The sequence below is a fragment of the Acanthopagrus latus genome, chromosome 13 (assembly GCF_904848185.1).
Source record: "Acanthopagrus latus isolate v.2019 chromosome 13, fAcaLat1.1, whole genome shotgun sequence".
Classification (NCBI taxonomy): Eukaryota; Metazoa; Chordata; class Actinopteri; order Spariformes; family Sparidae; genus Acanthopagrus; species Acanthopagrus latus.
Window position 1 is genome coordinate 11,102,400 of NC_051051.1, and position 22,870 is coordinate 11,125,269.

A 22,870-nucleotide genomic window follows, 5' to 3' on the forward strand; every position below is an offset into this window, starting at 1 on the left:
AGCGGAGGCCCATGTATTTGAGGCTTTGAGGCTTGCGCGCAGCAGAGGCAGATTATGGGGGTGCGATGCCAGATAATAATGTGGCTGAGACTGCATGGAGCCCTCTGGGTCTGCCCCTGCCTGTCAGTGTGGTCGCACAGAGATGATGTCACTGCTCGCTTTGCACATGTGTTCTGCAGGCGTATAAAGACACAGGCAAAAGATAACCCGTGACACGCATTTTATGCAGTTTTTTTCACATTTGAGATTAATAAAAATCACCTGAACCAGAATTTATCAGAATTAGCAGAATATTATAAGGAGTACCACTAGAGGGGGTGAATCAGGTGGTTATCTTTTACTCCACTGACCACATGTTCGAGCCAGCTCCCTTCAGCACGGGCTATATTTTAGCCCTCGCTCCCTCCATTCCTCGCCAGTGCGCGTTTTCCAGGGTAAACACAGGAGTATTACGGCGCACGTCAAAAGGGAGATGATGTCATGGGCCGAGCGCTCATTGACAGTGACAGATTGCAGCCGTGCGATCTGTTCATCAATATAACCTTTCACTGACACTCAACCGGAGCAACGAGGACGTACAACGACACACACACACACACACACACACACACACACACACACACACTCCAGAGTGCGGCCTCTCTGACTTCATTTTTCAATCATAGGTTTTGCCTGCACAGCTCAGTGCTCCCTAAAGACAATAAGGCCGCTGAGCCAAAGCAAACTGTAATCACTCCCCGGAATGTAACTTTTTCTTTTGTGTCCTAAATCCACTTTTTCCGTCTCTTCGCTTTGTTCTTTTTCTGTCCTCCCTTGTGTTCTCAGTGGCTGCATTATGGTATGGTGCTGTGGGTTCATTTTGTCAGTGCGGGGTCTCCGAGGGCTCTGACTCAGCAGCACAAGGGTTTCTTTTTCATCATCACGCCCCTGATTGTTTCTCGAACCTCTTCTTTTAACTTTTCTCTTTTCTCTCCCTCTGCCCTTGTTTCGAGACAGACGCTCCCATAGACACCAAACTCTCACAACGTCTTTGACAAACAAACAAAAGAAGGGCGTGGGCATGCAGGCTGTGAGCTCAGGCTCGGCTTTGATTCCCCTCTTTTTTGTGTAGGAGTGCAGCAACTGTCCAGAGCAGCCGTCTGCACCACATGTAGAGGTCAGCGACCGTACCGGAGGGGCCAGTATCGGTGTCCCTCTGCCTGTCCCAGTGGAGCTATAGACTTTATTAATCTCTCCTCCACAGAGGTCTCATAAACTACCGCAGGAGGTCAGGGTCAGCAGAAAGGCTAGAGGGGTGGGGGATTGCTGGTGGATTCATTAGATATAAAAAATAATGCGCTTTATATTCTGTGTACACTCTAAATAGCCTCTCGGGAGTAAATCTGAAATTAATAACAGGTCAAGAATATCAACGCACATGATTTGAACAGTGATTTGTGTTACTCATGTAACTCTGATCTACGCTGAAAGTATTCATCAGACGGCAGCCTTGAAATGAAACTGAGAAGAAACAAGAAAACTACCAAATGTAGCTTTAGGGGAGGCATTTCTGCCTGTTTCTCTCTTATGGGAAGTGATGCGTTATTTGTGGAGCGCAACCACACCACGACGAACTGTTGTGTCTTTCCATCGGCCCAAAAGAAGCTCAGCTCCACGCTTCTTTTTCGCAGGTGCGAGTGTGAATGCTTCAATTCAACATGTGCGCAAACACTGCAGGCCCCCGGCAGCAGGCTGGCTTTCTCTCTGGAGGTGCGAGACATTCCTAAAGTTAACTGTCCAGATTATACATGCACATAGGGAGTGATTGTCTGGGTGAATATGGCTGGACGGCAAAGGCCAACACCCTCCGCTGACAGCTCACCTCCCGTCTGCTACTGCCCCACACATTTACCGTCTTGATAACCTGTCCCAAATATTGGCTAATAGCTGCAGGACTCATTCACATTCCGCCAAATAATTTTTAATGCTGTCTTCATCAGCGCGCAAGTGTATAAAGTGGCGTCCCTCCGGTCGACCATGATGAATGGGTTGTGTCAGAGCTAGATGGTCCTCCTCGTTGCAGGATGTTTTGAAGAGTTATATGCTCAATAAATCTTCCCCTCTAAATACGGGAGAAACATGCGTAAACAATTGGTCTCATTTCGAATATAATCTAAATATTTGCAGACCTCATCAAGGGCTAAAATGAACATCTATCTCGTGAGAGTTTACCAGAGCAGCCGTGCACGTTAAATTTGCCAGAACAGTTGTGAGTGTATTTCCAGAATTCGGCAGTACTGTGCAAAAGTATGTGTGTCAAACTTGGGTCAAACACCATTTGCGAATAATTATTGGTGTTTGTTTTAACTTGCTGGAAAGTACCAGATGTCGGTTTAGCTGCAGGATAGCTCAGACAGTGTCAGGTGAGTTTTAGATTTGGCCTTTTAAACTGTTGTGATTTCCTTTCTTGGAAATCAAGTGTCACCTGATCACACTGAAGTCAAGTTAAAGCACACAGTAACAGCTTTTTGCTCGAAGCATGAATTTGTGGACAGCTATAGTATGTATATCTGTTGATGATAAGATTCAGTTTATGACTGATAAGAAAGATTTAGCATTTGCGTGAGGATGGTATTATCTTTAAGGATATGTGAATGATTTAGACTTTAGAGAACATAAAGGATAAGCCTGCAGTCTTAAATTAATGCTTTTCCCCATAAAGGCCCTGCTGAAGCAGCTATAGACTTACTTTCCCATGCATTCCTTCTTTTTCTGACCGAGTGTGTGTGTGTGTGTGTGTGTGTGTGTGTGTGTGTGTGTGTGTGTGTGTGTGTGTGTGTGTGTGTCTGGTAAGCATTTGCTACCCTGAAACGAAATGCTCATGAAAGATCTTGTTGCCTATTTCAGTGACTTTAATGCGTATTCTCTTGGGATTCAGTCTGTGACCGTTCCAGACACTTTACAATGTTGTCACCCAGTGAATAAAATGTGTTATCCTTCAGATAAATATACTTTATGATTCTGTCCTCAGTGTGTTTCAAGCCAATGTGGATCCTGGACAGATTTAGAGTTCCATTTTCATGCTCTTTCGATGCTTCCTGATCCAGCTGAGGAGTTCTGTCCAGAATGTTATATATATCCATTTTACAGGGAGAAAAGCTGAAATTCATCAGGCAGTGTTTTTAATATAAGTTCTGGATTGTAAAAGTGTTAGCACGTTGTCATGCAAGGATTTAAGATACGCTTTGTTTTCATTTCATACAAAGAGAGAAAGTGATTTTTCAAGATGTTTCCAAATGAATGAAATGAAAAAACCTGTTCAATTGCTCAATTCACATGTCATAAAAACATATCCGTACTTGCAGAAAAACATCTTTTCTCTGGCTGATGTTTTTCTCTTCCTCTCGTTTTCTCTCTCACAGGTGTAGCAGTACCCAGCCATGCCGTTAACAAGTAAAGGGTCAAGACGGAGGGCTTGGGTCGGCGGACCCTGTGTGTGCTCAAGTCTCTGGAGACGGAAGTCACTCTTTTATTTCTGCATCGTACTTGTTCTTGCGCAGTCTACAGCAGTTCATGGAGGAGCACTGGAGCTCCAGCTGGACGAAGAGCAGCCTGCAGGGACCATCGTTGGTGACATCAGTGCTGGGTTACCGCCCGGTGAAACCGCAAGTCTTTACTTCATCTCAGACCATGAGGGCAAAGGCGTCGGCAGCGATCTCAACATCGATGAAACCACGGGCATCATTACCACTGCACGCCGTCTGGACCGCGAACAGAGGGACCACTATAGCTTTATCGCTGTGACAATGACAGGAATCACCATCGAGGTGTCAGTCACGGTCAACGACATCAACGATCATGCACCCGTGTTCCCCAAAAAGAAGGCTGTTCTCAAGATCCCAGAGCACACAGCAGTGGGGACAAGGTTTTCCCTGGAGCCTGCGACTGATGCAGACAAGGACCAGCTGACCACCCAAGGCTACGCTATTCGAGAGGGGAATGTAGGCCAGGCATTCAAACTGGAGACCAAGAGAGGTGCTAACAAGGTGCTATATCTAGACCTGGTGGTCAACGGACTGCTGGACAGGGAGAAACGGTCACTTTACACTCTGGTCGTGGAGGCCTTCGATGGGGGCTCACCCCGAAGGATGGGATCCATGACCCTGGAAGTGACTGTGACTGACATCAACGATCATGCGCCGGTCTTCAATCAAAGCAGATACCATGCTATTATCTCTGAAAGTCTCCCACAAGGCAGCAGCATCCTCCAGGTGAGATGTCTTGTCAGATAGTCACTTCTTACTGTCACTCTTGCTGCCCCCAATGCAGATGTTCCAGGGCAATTTAAATCTCTCTTCCCTCTTTGCAGGTGTTTGCAACAGACGAGGATGATGGTGATAATGGTCTGGTCCTTTATGAAATCAACCGACGTCAGAGTGACCCAGACCGCTACTTCGTCATGGATGTCAAGTCTGGGATCATCACGCTGAATAGGCCCCTGGATTATGAACTGAAAAGGGTCCATGAACTGGTGGTCCAGGCCAGGGACAACGCCAGTCACCCCGAGGTAACTGCATTATGGTTATTCATTAGATACATTTTACTCTGAATTTTTATGTCACCACATACCGCAAAAAAAGGTTTCACTTCTTACAGCACTGATATCTCAGATAATAGTTAAGAGAAGTCCACTACTGTATTGACACAAAATGATTTGAGCGCTAAAATGCACCATTTTCCCAGGTGACCAACGCATTCGTCACCATTCACGTACGCGACTACAATGACAACCAGCCCACTATGACCATCATCTTCCTCAGTGAGGACGGCTCTCCGAGGATCTCTGAAGGGGCCCAACCCGGCCAGTACGTAGCTCGGATATCGGTCACCGACCCAGACTATGGAGAGTACGCCAATGTGAATGTGTCCCTCGAGGGGGGTGATGGGAAGTTTGCTCTCACAACCAAGGACAGCATCATCTACCTGATATATGTGGACCAGGTTTTGGACAGAGAGGAACGTGATTCGTATGACCTCAGAGTAATGGCCACAGACTCCGGCACGCCACCCCTCAGGGCGGAGTCATCTTTCACCATCCAGGTGACTGATATAAATGACAACCCACCGCTGTTCGACCAGCAGGCCTACAGACAGACCATACCTGAGGTTGTCTATCCTGGCTCCTTTGTTCTCCAGGTGACTGCCAGGGACAAAGACCAGGGCCCCAATGGGGATGTCCGATATAGCCTCCTCAAGGGCAAAAACTCTCACTCTGATTGGTTTTCCATTGACCCGGTCACAGGGATCATAACCACGGCGACGGCTCTGGATTTCGAGTCAGAGCCGGCCCCTAGTGTGACTGTTATAGCGACAGATAGCGGTCGGCCGCCGCTGTCTTCCACGGCGAAGGTGGACATTGTTCTGCAGGATGTTAATGATAACACCCCTGTGTTCTCCAGCAACTTCTACAATGCCTCCATCAAGGAGAACACCCCAGCTGGGACCTGCTTCCTAGAGGTAAGAAAATACACTAAGAAGTTTGCTCTCCTTCTTTCCCTCCAGCTCTCTTTCACTCTACTCGTCTTTATTTGGTAGGGGAACTGCCGTTTTTAATCCTCATGGCGCACATCTTGCGGCGTGTTGGCCACAAGATTATTGTCCTACTTATGTAGCCAAAACCAAGTATTCACTGTCTCCCTTGTTCTCTCATCTCTTTCTTCACTAACCCCTTTTTCGCTTTCGCCCAACCCTTAAGCCCTCTCTGATTACTCCCCTGGAAAAAGCCTGATTTATGCATCAATATAAATGAGTCTGGAAATCAAAGTCATGTCTGAGGCGAAAAAGCTGCCTAAGAAGTCTTATTTCAGAAAGGGATGGTGCACTTGGAAGTGCTGATGCATTTGTGATGTGATTCATAAAAAGTGGGCTACAAGGGGAGAAGTCCAACCATTCAGTGCGTTCATTTAGAGAGGAAAAGATTTATAAAGGTGGGAGAAAAAAAGAAACAGAGCAAGGGCGGCAGGGAGGGAGACTTCACCTGCATTCCTGAAGCTACTGCGAGGAGATTTACTCTATGCCGGTATGTCCTCTCTCTCACCTCGCGGGGTTGCCACGGTAACTGAGCCATCAGCGCTGGGCGAGCCGTCGGTATCGGCCCGCTATCTCGCGGCAGCTTCGGCTGTCTTCCTTTTATCTCGGTTCCAGCAGTTCTTATGTGTAAGGAGGACCTCTCCTGAGAAATGAAAAAGGATGACTGGCTGTTTGTCTTCCAGCAAGGTCTTAACTTGGCATCATGCACCATTTAGGCCGACTGTTTTTACAGGTTGGTCTTACCCCTCCGCCATGAAGTGGATGAGAAGGGAAGGGAGCATTTTTTTTGGCTCTCAGCACTTTTGAGAAAGCCTGCTGCTAGAACTTAAAAGCGCAGTGGTACTAATAAAAGGCTTTGGACCCCATACCAGCCGAAGTGGAATTAGATAAATAGTTGAATTTTACATGCTTGCAGCTTCATTTAACGTGTGTTTGGAAAGGATTGCTGGTTGGTATTCTGTGGAAACTGGCACGCGGGCTTAACCTTTAGGGAACATAGTCGAGGTGGGAAGTAACGAAGAGAAGTGACATGATTATGCAAATGAAAGAAATAGGAGAAAGAGAGGTGGACCGGCTTGTGGAAGGACTGAGAAAAGGAAAAAGAGGGATGTGGATAAATAAAGCTTTAACATGATTTATATCTGAGGTGTCTTTACAATCACAGATACAGCTTGTCCATTGCTGAATCACTGAACCCTGTAATTTGCTCCTAATTAGGCTGCTCCGTTGAATTATTACATCCTTCAACCAATGAAATGAACCCCCTGGACATCGATTCCAGTGGTTGCAACAGTTGTAATCAACTGTTAGTCGTTTTGCTAATCCTAGCCGGCAGTTACTCTGGCACTAGGTGCAGGCATAATCCCATGCCAGACATCACGGGTGGTTTTCCAGTGTGCCAGAGCGACTGAATAAGTCTTGATGTGCTCATTCCAGCACGTTTCTTGAGGCTCGCTCAGACTGAGCCAAGATTCTCCGGGCAAGAGTCTCCCCACAGGGGCTGTGATTTGCAGGATAATGGAAGTTGGAGTAAACGTTTTTTTTTTTTTTTTCCCTGGGCCCGTGGACTATGTGGCCACTCAGATTGGACACACGTACCCCAATGATGTTAGACCTGCCATTATAGACTAATGGATGCCGTTCCAGATTAGCACTGTATGTTCATTTGCCTGCCAACCAGCTGTCAAGATCGGGGAGCATTCGGTATTTTACTCTGTCAAGACAGTGACAAAGTGAAGAACTGGGTCAGCTGGTCCAGTCCAGCAGGCCCAGTTGACATTTTTGTGGGATGTTTTCTGGCACCACCATCAGGTTGTGAGGCTTTGTCACGTTCCTAGCAGAGTGGAGACGAAAGGCAGAAAGTTCTCAGGATTGTACCAATATTTACAGTAGATAACAATCACTATTTGGCTTGAGGATTCATTGTGCTTGCCAGGCTGGCTCGGTTTGAATTTTGGACACTTTGTTTAAAAATGTGGGGAGAAAAAAAAATCAGCAAATGTTTAATATCTCAACAACAAAACATGTTATCAGAAGTGTTTGAAGCGGTGGGACACGTAGCGACGCGAGGTAAGGAGTAGCTCTCTCTCCTCTCAGCCCAAACGTTTTCTGTTACAGGTTTCATTTTTTCCAAAGCGCTCTTTTTTTCTTTCATGTGTGACCTCATCCTCCTTATTTGTTCATTTTCTAGTGCTTTATTATTTTTTTTTTTTACATCTTTCTGGTGATGTCTCTTTATGCTTCCGCTCTCACACATGCACACATGCAGCGCAAGTGTGTAGGAAGTTTTTCTTATCAGTCTGGCTACTATAGTAATCTGTAATGTGCTGCAATGTTTATGTAGCCGCGGCACAAAGGAGTTATTTATTTCTTGGTTTCCCTGCTTTCCTCTTCCCCCGCTTCCTTAAAGTATTTCCCAGGCTGGAGAGGTTATGGTGCGTCAGTGCGTGTTTGTGTGTCTGTGTGTGGTGTGTGTGTGCGTGCGTGTGTGTGTGTGTGTGCGAACATCCATCTGATTCAGGTTCATATCCTGAGAAGGTAGAGATCATGAGAACAATGTGAACTGTGGCTGTCAAGTATATTTTACAGTGCTGCTCTCGGAGGCAAAAGTTGCCATTCTGTGAGGCGCCTGTTTCAGTGAGTGCCGATGCCACTGAGTTGATATGATTACTTTCAGTTTTTTCTTGATCTTTCACTTGGGCTTAATCTGTGTTTTTCAGAGCCTAAGCGTATTTTTCCTTCTTGTGCTGGTTGTGTCTTGCACAGTGTCTGTCCAATCCAATGACATGCTCGATTCCAGCATGACCTGACCGCTGGGAAGTCACTGCTGATCTCACCAGCGCTGATGCGCACCCTCTTGCCAAGACTCAAACGCAGCACTGGCAGACATCAACATTGGAGCTGCGAGCTAGAAGAAATACTGATTAGGGAGTAAAGAAAAATCATTTCAAATGAAAGTCAAATAAAAGAAAGGCATAGCAGAAAAAAGTAAAAGTGAGCGTTGCATGTGTGCTTTACTGCACTGTATGTGCCTGCCTGTGTATGTGTACACTATTAAGGCCAAGAACTCACTTTCAGCAGGTGATGCGTCTCCCCTGTGATGTTCAGCATGTGGTTTCCTGGTCAGGCCTGTTAAACGACACTCAATCATCTCAACAGAACCGCAGATGTGCTCGGCTGGGAGATCTACAAAGACATGGAGAACGGCCTGCTGGTATTACAGCGGTGTAATGCTAATGCTAGTCCTATATCTCACTGAAATGCTTCTGTTGGGGTGACTGGATGTTAAACTAAGAGTAATGAGATATTTTGACCTGAAATTAGACAAACGTACCCTCTAGGATTTCTGGTCGAGACCAGTCAAATATGACAACAGACAGATTATTTCAGCCACTGAGCAGACCTAGCTGGTAGACAGGTAAAAAAAAAAAAACGAGACAAAGTGAATAAGATCATGTGAGTGTGGTGCGAGGGTCGACTGATACAGACCAAAAACACCCAAGAAAAGAGACAGGTTTTCTTTTGACAGGTGGAGCTAGCCCTCCCGAACTTCCCGCAAAACCACTTAAATAAACACGACACGTCTGTCTGTCAGAGTAATCAGCCCTCTTGGTGTGAAATCCAAAGTCTGGGACCCCGTGGCGAAAGTCTATATGGCTCTATAAGGAAAGACTAATCATATTTCAAACACACACATACACACACACCCAGACTAATCGCATTTGATAAACCAATAGAGCCAAGGACACAAGGTGACGCACTGAAAACAGGAAGGTGTTCAGCTTCCTGTAACACTGGACCGGCCTCCTGCTGCTGTCGCGCAGAGAAAACCAGAGCCAGACCAAACCACAGCTTCCACTTGGAGCTTGCGTGCTCTCCTCCAGCCCAGACTCAAAACTCACACACTCGAGTTTTTATTAAGCCTGAAAACGTTGGGAGGAGACGAAATTTATTGCCCGCTTGATGTCTTCTCCCCCCGTTTGATCTCACACAGTGGCAGCTGTGCTTCAATTCGCCCATGCTCCGTTGAAAGTCTGTCTCGTGTGTTTTAATTAATCTGTCAGTGTGTTTTAATTTGCGAGGATCAATAGTCGCAGGTTGGAGCGATCACTGTCAAACACGGGCGATCAGCGCTGACGTATGGTGGGGGGGGGTTCGCGCACACACACACGGACAGACACCGGCGAGATCGAAAAACTTGGTGAATCGCTTCGTGCTGTTAACAGCTGGCCCCTGTTCTGACACGCTTACTCTCCCTCTCTCTAGTTCTGAGTTTCTGCCTCCTGCCGCTCTCGCTCCTCGGCTCTCAGCTGCCAAGCGATGTTGACAGGATGTGTGTGACGAGGGATCGGGATGGCGTGTCTGCTATGTGAACTATTCTCATAACATCAATCATCACTTACTGAGAACTCATCACCTGTTTGCTACTGGAGGACGAGAGCCATCTTGGTTTTTGCCCTCATGACCCAAACCTCCCTTACACAGTGGTGAAGGTCACGGTGTTTTTTTAATGTATTTTTTTTATATGTAAAGGTTACAATCCTTGAGATTTGCAATTTATGAACCCCCATTTTTAGCCATGCTATCGGAATGGCTGTTGAGATGTCAACGTCAGTCTGTTTCTCAGTTGGTCTGTCAATCCACCTCTTTGGTCTAGATGAGAATATCTCAACAATATTTGGAAGGACATTCAGAGTGTTGCAGGGATGATATGTGTTTGAGGACGTCGCCCTGGCTCCCTCGACCGGGCCGGTGGGATTGTTCCATTGGATTTTGGACTAGCGCAGAAACAACCTTTGTAAGGAAAGATGATTTTTGAGTCTCATTCTCACCTCGTCGAATACTGACGCTTTGGGATTGTAGGTCGCCATCTCACCAGTGTTTGACAAGTGTGGAATTAGACTCCAAATCTGGCCCTACAAATGTGACTTTTTCAGCAAGACAGATTAGCCCCCTTCTCAGGATTTTTGAAGTGTAAGTGCAATCAAAAGAAGTAAGAAATTTGAGACTATAAATGAACTACTGTTGACCACAGTCGCATACCCTCAGCACCATCAGTGGAAATCCTAGTGCACTGTACAATACACACTTTGCTATTAAATCTAGAAGTTGTAAAGATATAAAGAGTTAGAATAGTTAGCCAGTAACCATAGTTTCCTTGCTCGGCGTGATGACGTTCAGTGTTCCCGACAACATCTGTGGTTTCATTGACCCACCTGTTATCACCCACCTTTTTTAAAGACAAGGAAAAGCTTCAAAATTCATGACTGGGTCATGGGTTACTGTCTACTGTCGTATTTTATGTCGAGAAAAACAAACATGAAAATCCCCCAAGCTTGTGTTAAGCACAGATCTTATTCCTGACCAACCATAAATCCATTCAACATCTTCATTCCAAACGAAGGAATCAAAAGAGAAAACAACTTCCGGAGTCACTCCTGCAGCACTCCGTTGTGGCAAGATGATAAATTCAGCAGACCTTAGAGATCTCCTCACCTTCCTTTAGCCTCGAGGTTGACATTTAAGGTTTCGAGTGAATCTCTCAACAGCTATCGGATGTATTGCCACGACATTTAATACTTTGCATTCATAACTGTCCGTACAGCTGCAATACTTAGCAAATGTTAGCATCCTAGAGTGCTGAACTAAGATGGTGAACATGCTTCTGCATCCATTATCACTAGTCATCCGATTAGTTTTCAGTAACTGTCTCTTTAGTTTTAACTCGTAAGTGTTTTGCCTGGCAAAATACACAAGCTGCTCTTCTTCTGTTGCATTTCTGACTGTTTTCTGACCTCGGTGGTTGATGTTGTGACCTCCGGTAACCACATGTGTTGGCAAACCAACGCAGACTGAAGCTATTAAATTTTTTTGGGTCCAAGCAGCGTAGCAGCCCAGATTCTACGCTGATCTCTTTTTCTGCTGGAATATTTTCAGTACCAATCAGCTTCACAATGTTAAACCCTTATCGGACCCATTTCTTTTCTCAGCTCATTGCCGGGTTGCTGGATTCGGGCCCGGCCTGGGTAAATCACTCTTTTGTCTTTCTTTCTTCCCCTCAGAAGCAGTAGTTTGGTTCCATATCACTAGCTGTTGGCATATGCTGAGTTTTAAACCTATCAGAGTGTTCATTCATGTGTGATCAGACTGGCCGATGCCTCTGTGGAGAGGATGGCCTCACGCCTCATTAAGCCCAATACTCTGTACCATATGGCAGCGAGGGGCTTTTCTCTCTTTTCTTTCTGTGGCCTCTCCGGTCTCACTGGTTTGTATTCCATTTCTTCATCTCATCTGTTAGTGAGTATCTCGCTTTCCATTCTTCCTTTTACCCCACGTCTCATGGGCTTTTACCCCTCTGACTCCAGCACTGGACTCAACTTGATATTTTCCTCCGCTGTTTTAATGGAACCAGTGTCCCCTCGGCTAGTGAGTTTAAGTGTGGAAAATATCTTTTTTTCCTTTTGGCTGTGCTGCGTGTTGTTGTTGCTCACTCGCTCTGAGCACCAAAACAGGCATCATTTTATTCTCTTTCCTGGTCTAGTGACACATCTGTCTATTTATCTGTCTCCTGAATGCTGAATTCAAATACAGCCTTTGCATCAGCAGAGCGTTTTCTAAGATAATCAACTTCCTAGAACCCACGAGGCACGGCGCACCATGGCAAAACAACTGTTTTGGCGGTGACGTGTCTAGCAACGCGTCTCAGTGTTATCGGACTCTTTTCATTTATGAGGACGAAAACAGAAACTTAGAGCTGTTTTGGTCGATTAATGACTTCTGCAAACAATAGTTGTTAATGATAATTATCTAAAACATGCAACGTATGACATATTCTACCTAATGAAGAACCCCTAATAGCTGTTCTGGGCTCAAATGCACCAGGATGAAACCCGAGTTCCTGAATAGAAGCAGACAGTGTATTTCCCTAGTTTTTGTGGAAGATTTAGGTGTTGTTAGGTGATGTTTGTTTTTTAAGTTTCAAGTTTTCAATAAAAGTACGGAATTTTGCTTGTTTTTGGACCTTTATTATTACTACCATATCTATGTACAAGACGTTGGAGAAGGTAGAGCAGACGAATGACGACGAATCCTAAAGATAAAACTTGCTAAAGTAGTCCCTCTGTTGCTCAACTACAACCATCAGAGCTGAGAAATGTCACGCAGTCTTGATGCTCGCTGCATTGATTTTGACATCGGTTTGTCTGCCGAAGCCTCACAATGGTAGTAAAAACTCTGCAAAGATGTATCAAGGTGTACAGAAAAGAAGTTTGCGACTTGCGAAGCTTTGCCTGTAGCGCCGCGGGTTTCCTTTCCACAATCTAAAACTGACAAGGTGGACACGTTCGGCTTCAGCAGGAACACAGCCGAGATAGCTCTGCCAGACTGAGGAACAGACGGGTATCAAACAGCTGCAGGCACAGGATCCTCCATCCTCCATGGAGCCACACATGCACGCTTTTCTTTCTATCCTCCCCCCCTCAGCCTATCGCTCTATTCCAGCTCTCCTGGGGCCCGCTCTGGCATTGTGTTTTCTTTTCAAACTTATCTGCAGTCCAGACGACCTCTCTTTCTCCGCCTGGACCTCCATTTTGTCCCTGTCTCATCTCTCATTGCTCCTCATTCTCTCTCCCTACACTGGAGGTTTGAAAGTGAAAGGGAGCAAACTCGCACACACACACACGTGCACACACACACCACTCGCGAGCAGCAGGTGATCCCGAGGCTCTCCGCAGTTCATCGGTCACACTAATCTAATTTCATGACACATTGAGTTAAGTTGGTGTAAATTAGTACGCTTCCTGTGTTTCTCTAGATTGTATTTGCTTTGGGAGGGGGCTGCGCAGTTTGGGACAGCAGGTGGTCGATAAGTTAGGGGCGAAGGGCGGCGAAGGCGCTCGTTTCCCAGTGTATCAGATTCTGTCATTTTCGGCTTTACAAAGACACAGATTTGAAGTCATAGTTTGGGTGTGACCGAGAGATGTTTTTTTTTTTTTTCTCTCTCTCCAAGCGTCATAGTGTGCGAGAAAGATCTGAATGATTCGAGCGATTGAATTCATTATTTTGACATTGTCTCTTTATCCACACTCCAGGGCATGACTTTCACTTGTTTGTGTGTGTGTGTGTGTCGGCAGCAGCAGAAGCCTCTGAGCTGTTATCTGGCTGACTCCGCTCCTCCGCTGTTGTGTCTGTCCCAGCTCTCCCCAACGCTATTTATTTTCCTCTCAGGGGTCAAACGCTGTGCCGGCTACAGATATTTGTTTTCTCAAATGAATCATCCATTTAATCATCCCACTTGTCTCCTCTCTTCCTCCTCCTTCCTCACCTCAGGAACTCAAACGAGGGGTGATGCTGAGCGGAGGTCAGGGAGGAGTGGGGTGGGGGGGACATTACTGTTCCAGATTCTAGTGTTGCGTTCGCGGTGCCAAAGGACACAGTATTAAACAATACCGCTGATCCTGCCCGCGCTATGTATGAGATCACAGACGTGGCACCGGCGAACAAAAAAGCACTTTATACTCAATATGGTCCACATCAGGTCTCTCGCTTTCTTTACATCTCCCAGCTGCACGTCTGTCATGCGTGCACCTCATATTGTCTTTTCTTTGGACTCGGGCTTTTATAAGGATAGTTCTCACCATGAGATGTCTATTAAAGGTTAGAGCAACACCAGAAAGAGGGAGAGAAAGTTTCCACTACCCCCGAGTGGAATTTTTTTTTTTTTTTAAAGAGAATCTCTTACTACATCCCACCTGCCCGTTTTAACCTTCCACTACTCCCCCTTTCTCCTTCTTTTTTTTTCTGATTGCTGTCTGGTTTCAGAGCCATACTTGGACTGAAATGTGGCATTTCATTGTACATTATACAGCAGATCACAGTTTTATACAGTTATATGACCACATCAGTGGTGGGAGAAGTGTTTAGATCCTGTACTGCAGAAAATTCCAACCAAAAATCACCACGTTTTGGAGTGAAAAGGAGAAGTATTTGCCTCTGAGATGGAGTAGATGTATACAGTTGGATGCATAAAACAATACAAATGCAAATGCAAAATGTAAAAATGTAAAATTAATAACTAATTCAAGGTACTCAAAATTCAAGTACCTCGATCGAATAGTAAAGTAAATAAGTACCTTGAGTAACTTTCGAGTACTTGAGTGAATGTGCTTGGTTCCGTTCCACCACTGGACATAAGTGGATGTGTACAGTACAGTAAAATAAATGTGTGTACAGAGAGGAAAAGAGGCACAGCATCAGACCCTGAAGCTTTTTGGCCTCAAGCATGAAAACCACAGAAAAGCCAAAGACTTATTTCCACTGTGGGCCTCCGTGCACGTGAGCGTACATTTGTGTTTGTGGTCGCTGGCTGCGGTCTGTCAGACAGGCTCGGACGGGCTACTGGAGTGGAAACAACTTGAGTGTTTGCACGGGCAACTGCTGTGATTTGTTTCGATGAACTCTCGCAAATCTCGCAAAGCTGCGAGGGCGACGGGGACGGGAGTGAGCGATCGAGCGACGACAGCCGACGGAGAGGTGATCGGGACGGGGATAAATACGGCTTGGCGCGGAAGATCGTTCGACGCAAGAAAAATGTGTTCATGGCGCTCGATTGTTGATTTTTTTTTTTCCTCTGTCGCAAACTCCTGCCTTTTTGCTCCACGTCCAAGTCCCATCTTCAGACACGCCGTGGAGGTCCCTCCGTGCTGAAGCCCTCTGGACTCGGTGAACCCTTCCATGCAGGACGAGCAGAGTATTAATTTAATAGGCAGCCGTGGGATGAAGAATAAACCTCAGTGTTTTTCTCCTTTTAAAACTGGCCACAAAAGCGTGCTTATTGCAGTTTCATCTACCCTGTCTCAGAGGTCTCATTTATCCATCATGTCAGCACAAACAGCTATCATATCCCTTTTGAATGAGAACCCGCCGTAATATTTAACGCTCCACTGACATTAACACTAATAACAGGCCTATAAATACACGTCTTCGAGTGTGCTGTTCATCAATAACGGCTTCGATTATTTCTCTGAGCTCTCGGGTTTATACATTCTTGACAGGGCGGCGGGCTTTGTTCAAAAACGTTCCTCCGCACCGCTTTCATAATGCTTCAGGGTGGTCCATCGCTTTCTCAGCGACCATACCGTAAGTCGTTATTAAGGAAAAAGAGATTCCTCATCTTGGCCTGTCACTGTGCCCTTTTCAGTGTTTCCCACCCTGCAATTTAGATGAAGCTCTAAAGCAAGGACGATGGCGGGGTTGTCTCCGCAGGCAGATCATGCATTAGGTGTTTGTGTTGGAGTCTTGTAAGGACTCCAAGATGAATCTTTTCTGACGTGAAACAGTAGTCGCTGCGTGTTGTTTTAACCTCACACTGAGTACATTTACAGGCGTTTGGCCTGAGCGATAGGTGTCGGCCGAGGTTAGGTAAATCATGTGACTTGGCCCGCGTTTCGTCTGGCTGTTGTAAGTGATTTAACTTGTAGAGTAAGGATGTGTCAGATTTAATGTCAATTTAGGAGAACCAACATTTCTGGCGCATGTGGCCCAAATTCAGCTCTGTGGTTTTGGATCAGATTTACTGCGGCCTAACACACCCTGGTGTGCAGCGCGCAGTTTAGGAAGCTCTTTATGCTACTCGGAATAAATCTCTTGGTTTTGAAATAACATGCCAGTCTTGCAGAATTTAGCGCTAAAAGCGCTACGAGATGAAGGCCCCGAGTCAGAGTGCACGGACAGTGTAAACGGCAGCGCGTCTCTCGAGTTTGGGTCCGGAGTTCGGAGCAGTCGAACGCTCGCTCTGCTCGAGGATGTTGCTCCACTCCTCCTGAAAGGGATCAGAGGAACTTGGCCCCAGGAGGGAGTTGCACCAGCCATCTTCCAAATGTCAGCATCGGGTGTCCTCACTGCTGTCACTCACCACTCGCTTAATGTTTTCGCATCACGGCTCAGCAGAGCAGCACTGTTGTGGCAAGTGGGAGCAGTTGGTTGGCTCCAAGATGAAAACGGATACCTTATTCATCCAGTTCGATGTCCTACTCGTTCATTTTTCACAGAGAAGAGAGGAAAAAATGGTTTTGGTTCCTGGCCATTTCTTTATAAACGAGGTTTTGGCGAGGAAAGGATTTGCCTCAGTGATTCATCTAAATCCGTATTCTTTCCTACACCGACTCAACCTCACGTCTGCATGTAGAGAGATGTACCAGCACGGATTTATACACAAATCAGAGAATTTTAGCTTAAAACTTTAAGACATAAACAAAAATTGCAGACAGAATGTTTAAAGAGCTGCAGCCGAAGACGCCCGTGAACTGTGTTGCAGTAGTGGTATAAACACCAAGACTCCCCCAGCAGTCCAGCTAGCTGCATCGCTAACCGAGCTAACAAGCTAATAGCGGCTACAGTCAGAACAGAAAAACAGTTAACCCCTGTTTGTTGGAGTATGAATTCAGCAGTTGGCCAATTGTTACATATCACGCCTTTAAAGACCAATCTCGGGTGATGCATTCAACAGTGAACTGAAGCTTAAAAAGAGAAAAAAAGACAGAGCTGCAACAATTAACCCATTAAGTTTCAGCTATTAAATGAATTGCCAAGTATTTTGATAATGGATTCATTTGTTTAATGTATTTTTTATATGACACTTTGCTGCTTGTCTGTGGGTTCTGGACATAATAAGATGAAATGGTGTCATCACAGGACATTTTTCACCATTTTATATCATTTTATATAAAACAGGAAAACAATTGTTAGTTGCAGCCCCTAGTTTTATCTATAGCTATGTCCGTGCTGTTAACGTTTGAACCTCTGTTCTGCTGGTGATGCACAGTCTCTTTTGATCTCCGGTTGAGGCAGATATTAGCGTCTTGGCCAGCGTCCCTCTCACTGTAGGGGAATATCAATTTAGAAAGCTGGCAGTGCTTCGCGATGTCAAGTGGTGTTCATGAACACACACCCGGTACATACACTAACTGCAACGCACACGTGGCTTCCCCACAAATGTGCAAACATGTGCGCATTGACAAAACACCCACACCACTGGCAGGCGGTTGAGAGTATTTTGTGCCCTGCCCCCGGGGGGACGATTATAGAGGAGCTGCTTGATTGCAAGAATCTTGGAGTGCCGGATCCTCCGCTCTAATACCGGATACGAGGGGCTAATGTGAATCCGTCAAAGGGTATTTTCTCCTCCCGGGCCTTTTTTTCTTATCTAAAAAACTATTTTTTTTTTTTTTAAAGTCGTGCAGATGGAGAAATCGAGATCACAGGAAGTGCAGGACAGATGATACTGCAATGTACAGTCTGCACTTCAGGCCGTAATGAAGCGTGTGATGGTAATGCATTGAGAGCGTCTGATCTCGATTGATTGTGGCTGTTTGGTATTTTACCAGAAAGAGCAATTGTGTTTACCAGCGTGAAATTATGAGGAAACCAAACAATGTTTTAAAGTTGAATTATTCTTAAAGGAAACTTCTATTTTCCTCCCTCGCTGTCATGAAGCAGGGTACTCGGATTTTGAAGAAAGGATTTTGTGGCGCTGTGTGAAACAAAGAATTCTCAAGGAATTATTGCTCTTGCATGAACATCTCAATATTTCATGATGAGGAGCTGAGTGCTGGGTAATATGGATAAATGATAGCAAATAAATGAAAAGCACAGCAGGGCTGGGCGCGTTTGATTTGACGGCATACAGGTCTACATGAAAAGGGAGACAGAGGGACTGAGGAAAGGATGGCCGCATGTGGTGTGAAAGCATGAACGCAAGGATGCAGCCGAGGTGCCGGTGGTTACCATGACGATGAGAGAGACGTAGAAGCAGGTCAGGGGAGGTGGGGCCGAGCCAATTCATCACCGCTTTTCAGCTCCTGCGTGCGTGGTCGCGGTGACTTCACCTCTATCTGTCTGGGTACGCCCTTGAAACAAGGGCGTGGGGAGGGGGGCCATCGCTCTCTTTTTCCTCGCACCCCATCTACGCAGGTATTTATGAAAGAAGTGGAGCAGCGCAGCGGAGAATTGGATGTGGAGCAGACTGGGAGGATGCAGACCAGCCATGCGGGTCGTCTGAGCACAGCACTTTCCTCGGAGGGGATGGAGCAAAGGAAGACAAATGTTTCTTTTGAGTGTTGTTTACGCCTAAGCAGCCTGTCATTCTCTGTCTGACGTCGATGTAAGACATTATCTTCTAGGACACAAAGCCTCACTAGGAACAATATTGATTAGACGATAGTGGGTTCGATGAGGGGACTCTTTGCAAATTAAAACGACCATATGAGAGTGAGTGCAGATTGGAACCTCCCCCCCACCCCACTACTCCTCCTGGCTCAGTGTGCAGGGGAGGAATCTTCCATCCAAAGGTATCTTTCACGGCTGTCAGAGGGGAGAGTGGGGTCATGTTATTGTAACTGGGCACAGAGAGGAGCAGGCGGGCTCCTCATATGAACACTCACCCGTGTGAGGGATGACCGCCATTACTTCACTGAGATAGCATGTGTACGCGTACGTGTGTGGCGGGAGGTGGAGGTGGGGGGAAGAGGAAGCACGATGGTTTTCAAAAGGGGCTGGAGCCATCGTTCAGCGGTAACCATAGTAACAGGACTCTCAGGACCACAGGGAGGGAAGAGAGAGAAGAAGAGGAGGAGGGGGGGAAAGAGGGTGAGACGGAGGGAATAGAGGGGAGTGGCGTCTGTATCTTACGATAAGCGACGATGTAAATCTGCACCTCACAGAGCGAAAAGATGGAATGGGTAGTGTTTTTTTTTTCTGGCGAGATGACAAATTGAACTCAATTTTAGAGCTCGTTAAAATGAAAATGAAGAGCGGCTACAAGAGGAGCGGCCTGACGATTGATCAGAATGAGAGAAACTGGGTGTCAGGATGGGTGGGCAACCCACTCAGAATGCCTGAATTGATTTTAGATAAAGATAGAGGCAGTCACTCTTGGCTAGCTTGCTGTTTTTCATACCCTCCCATGGAAGTATGTAGGGGACAAAATGAAATTCCAGAATGGGCTTTTCCCCCATATATGTTCATTGTTGTATGAGTAAAAATGAATCTGAAAATGCAAAAATCTATTTTCATTTTCAGTTTCACATGGGCTTTCTACGACCATATTAGAATGAAAATCTGTTTGAAATTTCTAACAACATATATAGTACATGTATAGTACTATTGTGTAAATATTCAAGTTTACAGCGTTATTTTACATTGTCAGGTTTGAACAGGCTCACTATGTTAGTTATTCATATGAAAAGTTGAAATGTTTTGGATAATATCAAGATGATTCTCAAGAGAACCTCAGTTTCAGAAACCTCACGAAAAAGTAAAATCAAATAAAAAAAAAGACCATCCATGTCACCGCTGATGAAAATGAGTTGGAAATAAATCGGATTATTGCGTTGTTTTACTCAGATAACATGAATGTGTGGACAATTCTAATACTATTGTGGAAGTCTGTTTTTATTTTCAAGTTAGCATCATCTTAGCAATTGTTCCCCATGGGCCTCCAGCCCCTTCCACCTTGTAAAAACAGCACAGATCTACATGCAACTGCCCTTTTTAACAGCTTGTTCCTGATAAGTGTGCCCAGAGGTTGACTCTCTTTGCCAAAAAAATGTAGAAACTTCTTTATCTACTTGCTACAACGGGCCCTAATGCTTGACAGCTCTCCATGTGTAGGAAACGTGCTATGCTTTGTGTACAGATTGTTTGCTTAACATAATTTCATGCACATTTGCGAGACAGATAACGTGTGTGTACGTGCGCAAGCCCCTCAGCTCGCTCTCCCCGACACCTCGAATGTGACTTAACGCGAGGTTAACGACCCTCAGCCGGCTGAAGAGAAACAACATGTGCGGCTTTTTATTTGCATCACCTTTTAAATCCCTGTGGTCCGCCGCTGCTTTGAGGTAAACTGAGGTAATGCTCGCCCCAGCTTTGCACAACTGTAAATACCCGGCGCATGAGCCAGATCGACTGGCACAGCAGTAGGTCAGGCCTCGTGGTTTGAATTAGCCCCAAAAAAGTACATTTGCGTCGGTTCTGTTCGTGCCTGCTGTTGCTCACGGCTTCTTTTCTCCCCTCGCTTATCTAAACCGACGGTCCAGGTTTGCCGTAGCTTTCTGAGGCCGCTCCATCCGCAATACTTCCCCCTTCCGTCCCTTTCAATTCAGCGGAGGCTCTTGACGAGCACACGCGTTATACACAGCCTCCAACCGTGGCTCTAAATGGACTCCTTTGTTTTCTTAATTGTCAAATTAAACATGTCACTCTATTTGAATGGGACACACATATGCCAGCTGCCAGCTAACCCAATGGAGAAATGGGGGGGGGGGGTTAGCCCTCATTCATTAAAGACACGAGCCCCCTCCCCCCCAAAAAAAGAAAAACGACTTAAACGTGCTTGAAAGATCTTACACACGTGCACACACACACACACACACACACACACACACACACACACACACACACACCCGAGAGTAGGATGAGGAAAAGTCAGTGCAATCTTTTGTCTGTCACAGAGTGGGGCTGGATGGACGACCCCCCCCCCCCCTCATCTGGTAACAATCACCTCACAGGCTGCCTCAGTCTCTTTTGCTTGTGTGTGTGAGTCTAAGCATGTCTAGTCCTCACGAGCGTCGATGTTAGGACAAGCATGTGTATGTGTGTTTATGCGTGTGTTTCTAATCCCCGCGTGCCACTAGAAAAGCCCCATCCATCCCAGCCCCGTCCTTGAAATATGAAGGAAGGAGGGCGGGAGGGAGGGAGGGTCCTGCCTGCAGAATGGAAACATACAACGAGGAATAGAGTGGGTGCTTTCTTTTCTTTCTTTCTTTTTTTTTTTTCTTTCCTGTGGGTGATTATTCTTTTATATTTATTTGCCCGGCAGACGTCCTGTTCTCTGTCCAGTCACACGTCCTCCATTTTACACATTGGTCTGGCCTCTCCTCCAGCTGCCTCTCTCTCAGAGCGGAGTGGATGTGAACCCTGCAGCGGTGTCCAGGCTGCCCGCAGCTCGGCACAATGCACACCGAGATTTCGCGCCACGGGAGCGGTTCCCCTGCTTGTTCCGAGATGAATACTGCACGATGTTTTGCAAAGGAAGGGCGGTTTTGCTTAATTAATGTCCTCCTGCTGCACGGCCCCCGAAGACACATCATTAAGGCTTACGATTCAGAGCCCTCTTTATTGGTTTAAGGCTCAGAAGAATGAGGACTTGAACCTTGGCCTGACGTCCAATCAGTGGCTCTTTTTCTGAAGCAGGTGTAGCATGGGACAAATTGTGTGTGGGGCAGGGGTGCGATATATACCAATATGGATGATAATGATATTTAGTAATGAGATATTGATACTTACATTCTAATTTCTTTCAGATCTTAACAGACTCGCTCAAGATGTTGTTTTTGCGATGTCACAACTATACAGTCACCACTCTCAGCGTGGCTAAGGTCGCAAAAAAACACCAGCAGAACTAATGACGCGCGGCGCCTGCTCGGGCCTGTGAGAGCTGACCAATCGGAGCAGACTGGGCCTTAAAGAGACAGGCACCAAAACGAAGCGTTGAGACAGAGGGTGAATAGAGGCGCTGCGGCAATGAAATTATAATTGTTAACAGTGAAACCTTTTAACATTTTGTAGTAGATTCAAAATAAAAGTTTGAAACTGAAAATGAGCATAAAATAAAACACAGGACCTGGCAAAGACAATTCCTCAATGAGCGACTGAGTTTAAGCCAAATCCCTCAGTTGGATTTCAGTTTATTCTAAAAAAAAAAACAGGTCCCTCCTATTTTTGGAGTTAAGCTTTCTATTTTCCTTACAGCCTTTTTTTTTTTTTTTTGTCATCTCATCTTGGTTTTCGGTCATGGCTCCAATACCACTCAGCCTGTGCACTGTGTAATAAAGTAATTTGGCTTCTTCTTCCCCCTGCCATTTCATCCCAGTGATTTAGAGGACTATAGTCAGGTCCACATTTTCACAAGGTTAGGTTTGATGAATAAGACTTCTTCTGGCGCAGCTCTCTGGGCGTCTGAGAGTGGTTCTCTCGCTCCTTCGACTTACATCAGCTAGGCATGATATACACTGGAGAGAGCATTTGGCTGGAATCCCGAAATGAGATACTGCATTGACTCACCGGGGTAACAGATAAAATTAAGCCGGCGTTCTCTTCAGGAGGGAGTGTGACAAAGAAGACGCTGGATAAAAGCTAAAACCCGGATCGTAGCCGAGTAGAAAATCTAACTTTGAGGTTTTAAAATATTCAGAAAGCATTCACTTAAACGCAAAAAAAAAAAGAGAGAGGAAGACGAAAATGA

The 22,870-nt window shown here is 45.8% G+C and overlaps 1 protein-coding gene across 2 annotated transcripts in view; it reads left to right on the forward strand.

The window, feature by feature from the left end:
• LOC119031516 (protocadherin-16-like) overlaps positions 1 to 22,870 on the forward strand; it is an 88,469-nt gene that overhangs the window by 12,801 nt on the left and 52,798 nt on the right. For both annotated transcript variants that reach the window (XM_037120050.1, XM_037120049.1), the window contains exons 2-4: positions 3,402 to 4,250; positions 4,349 to 4,546; positions 4,723 to 5,496. In XM_037120050.1, coding sequence (XP_036975945.1) covers positions 3,420 to 4,250; positions 4,349 to 4,546; positions 4,723 to 5,496 — 1,803 coding nt within the window. In that variant the 5' untranslated portion in view covers positions 3,402 to 3,419. The remainder of the gene's footprint in view (positions 1 to 3,401; positions 4,251 to 4,348; positions 4,547 to 4,722; positions 5,497 to 22,870) is intronic.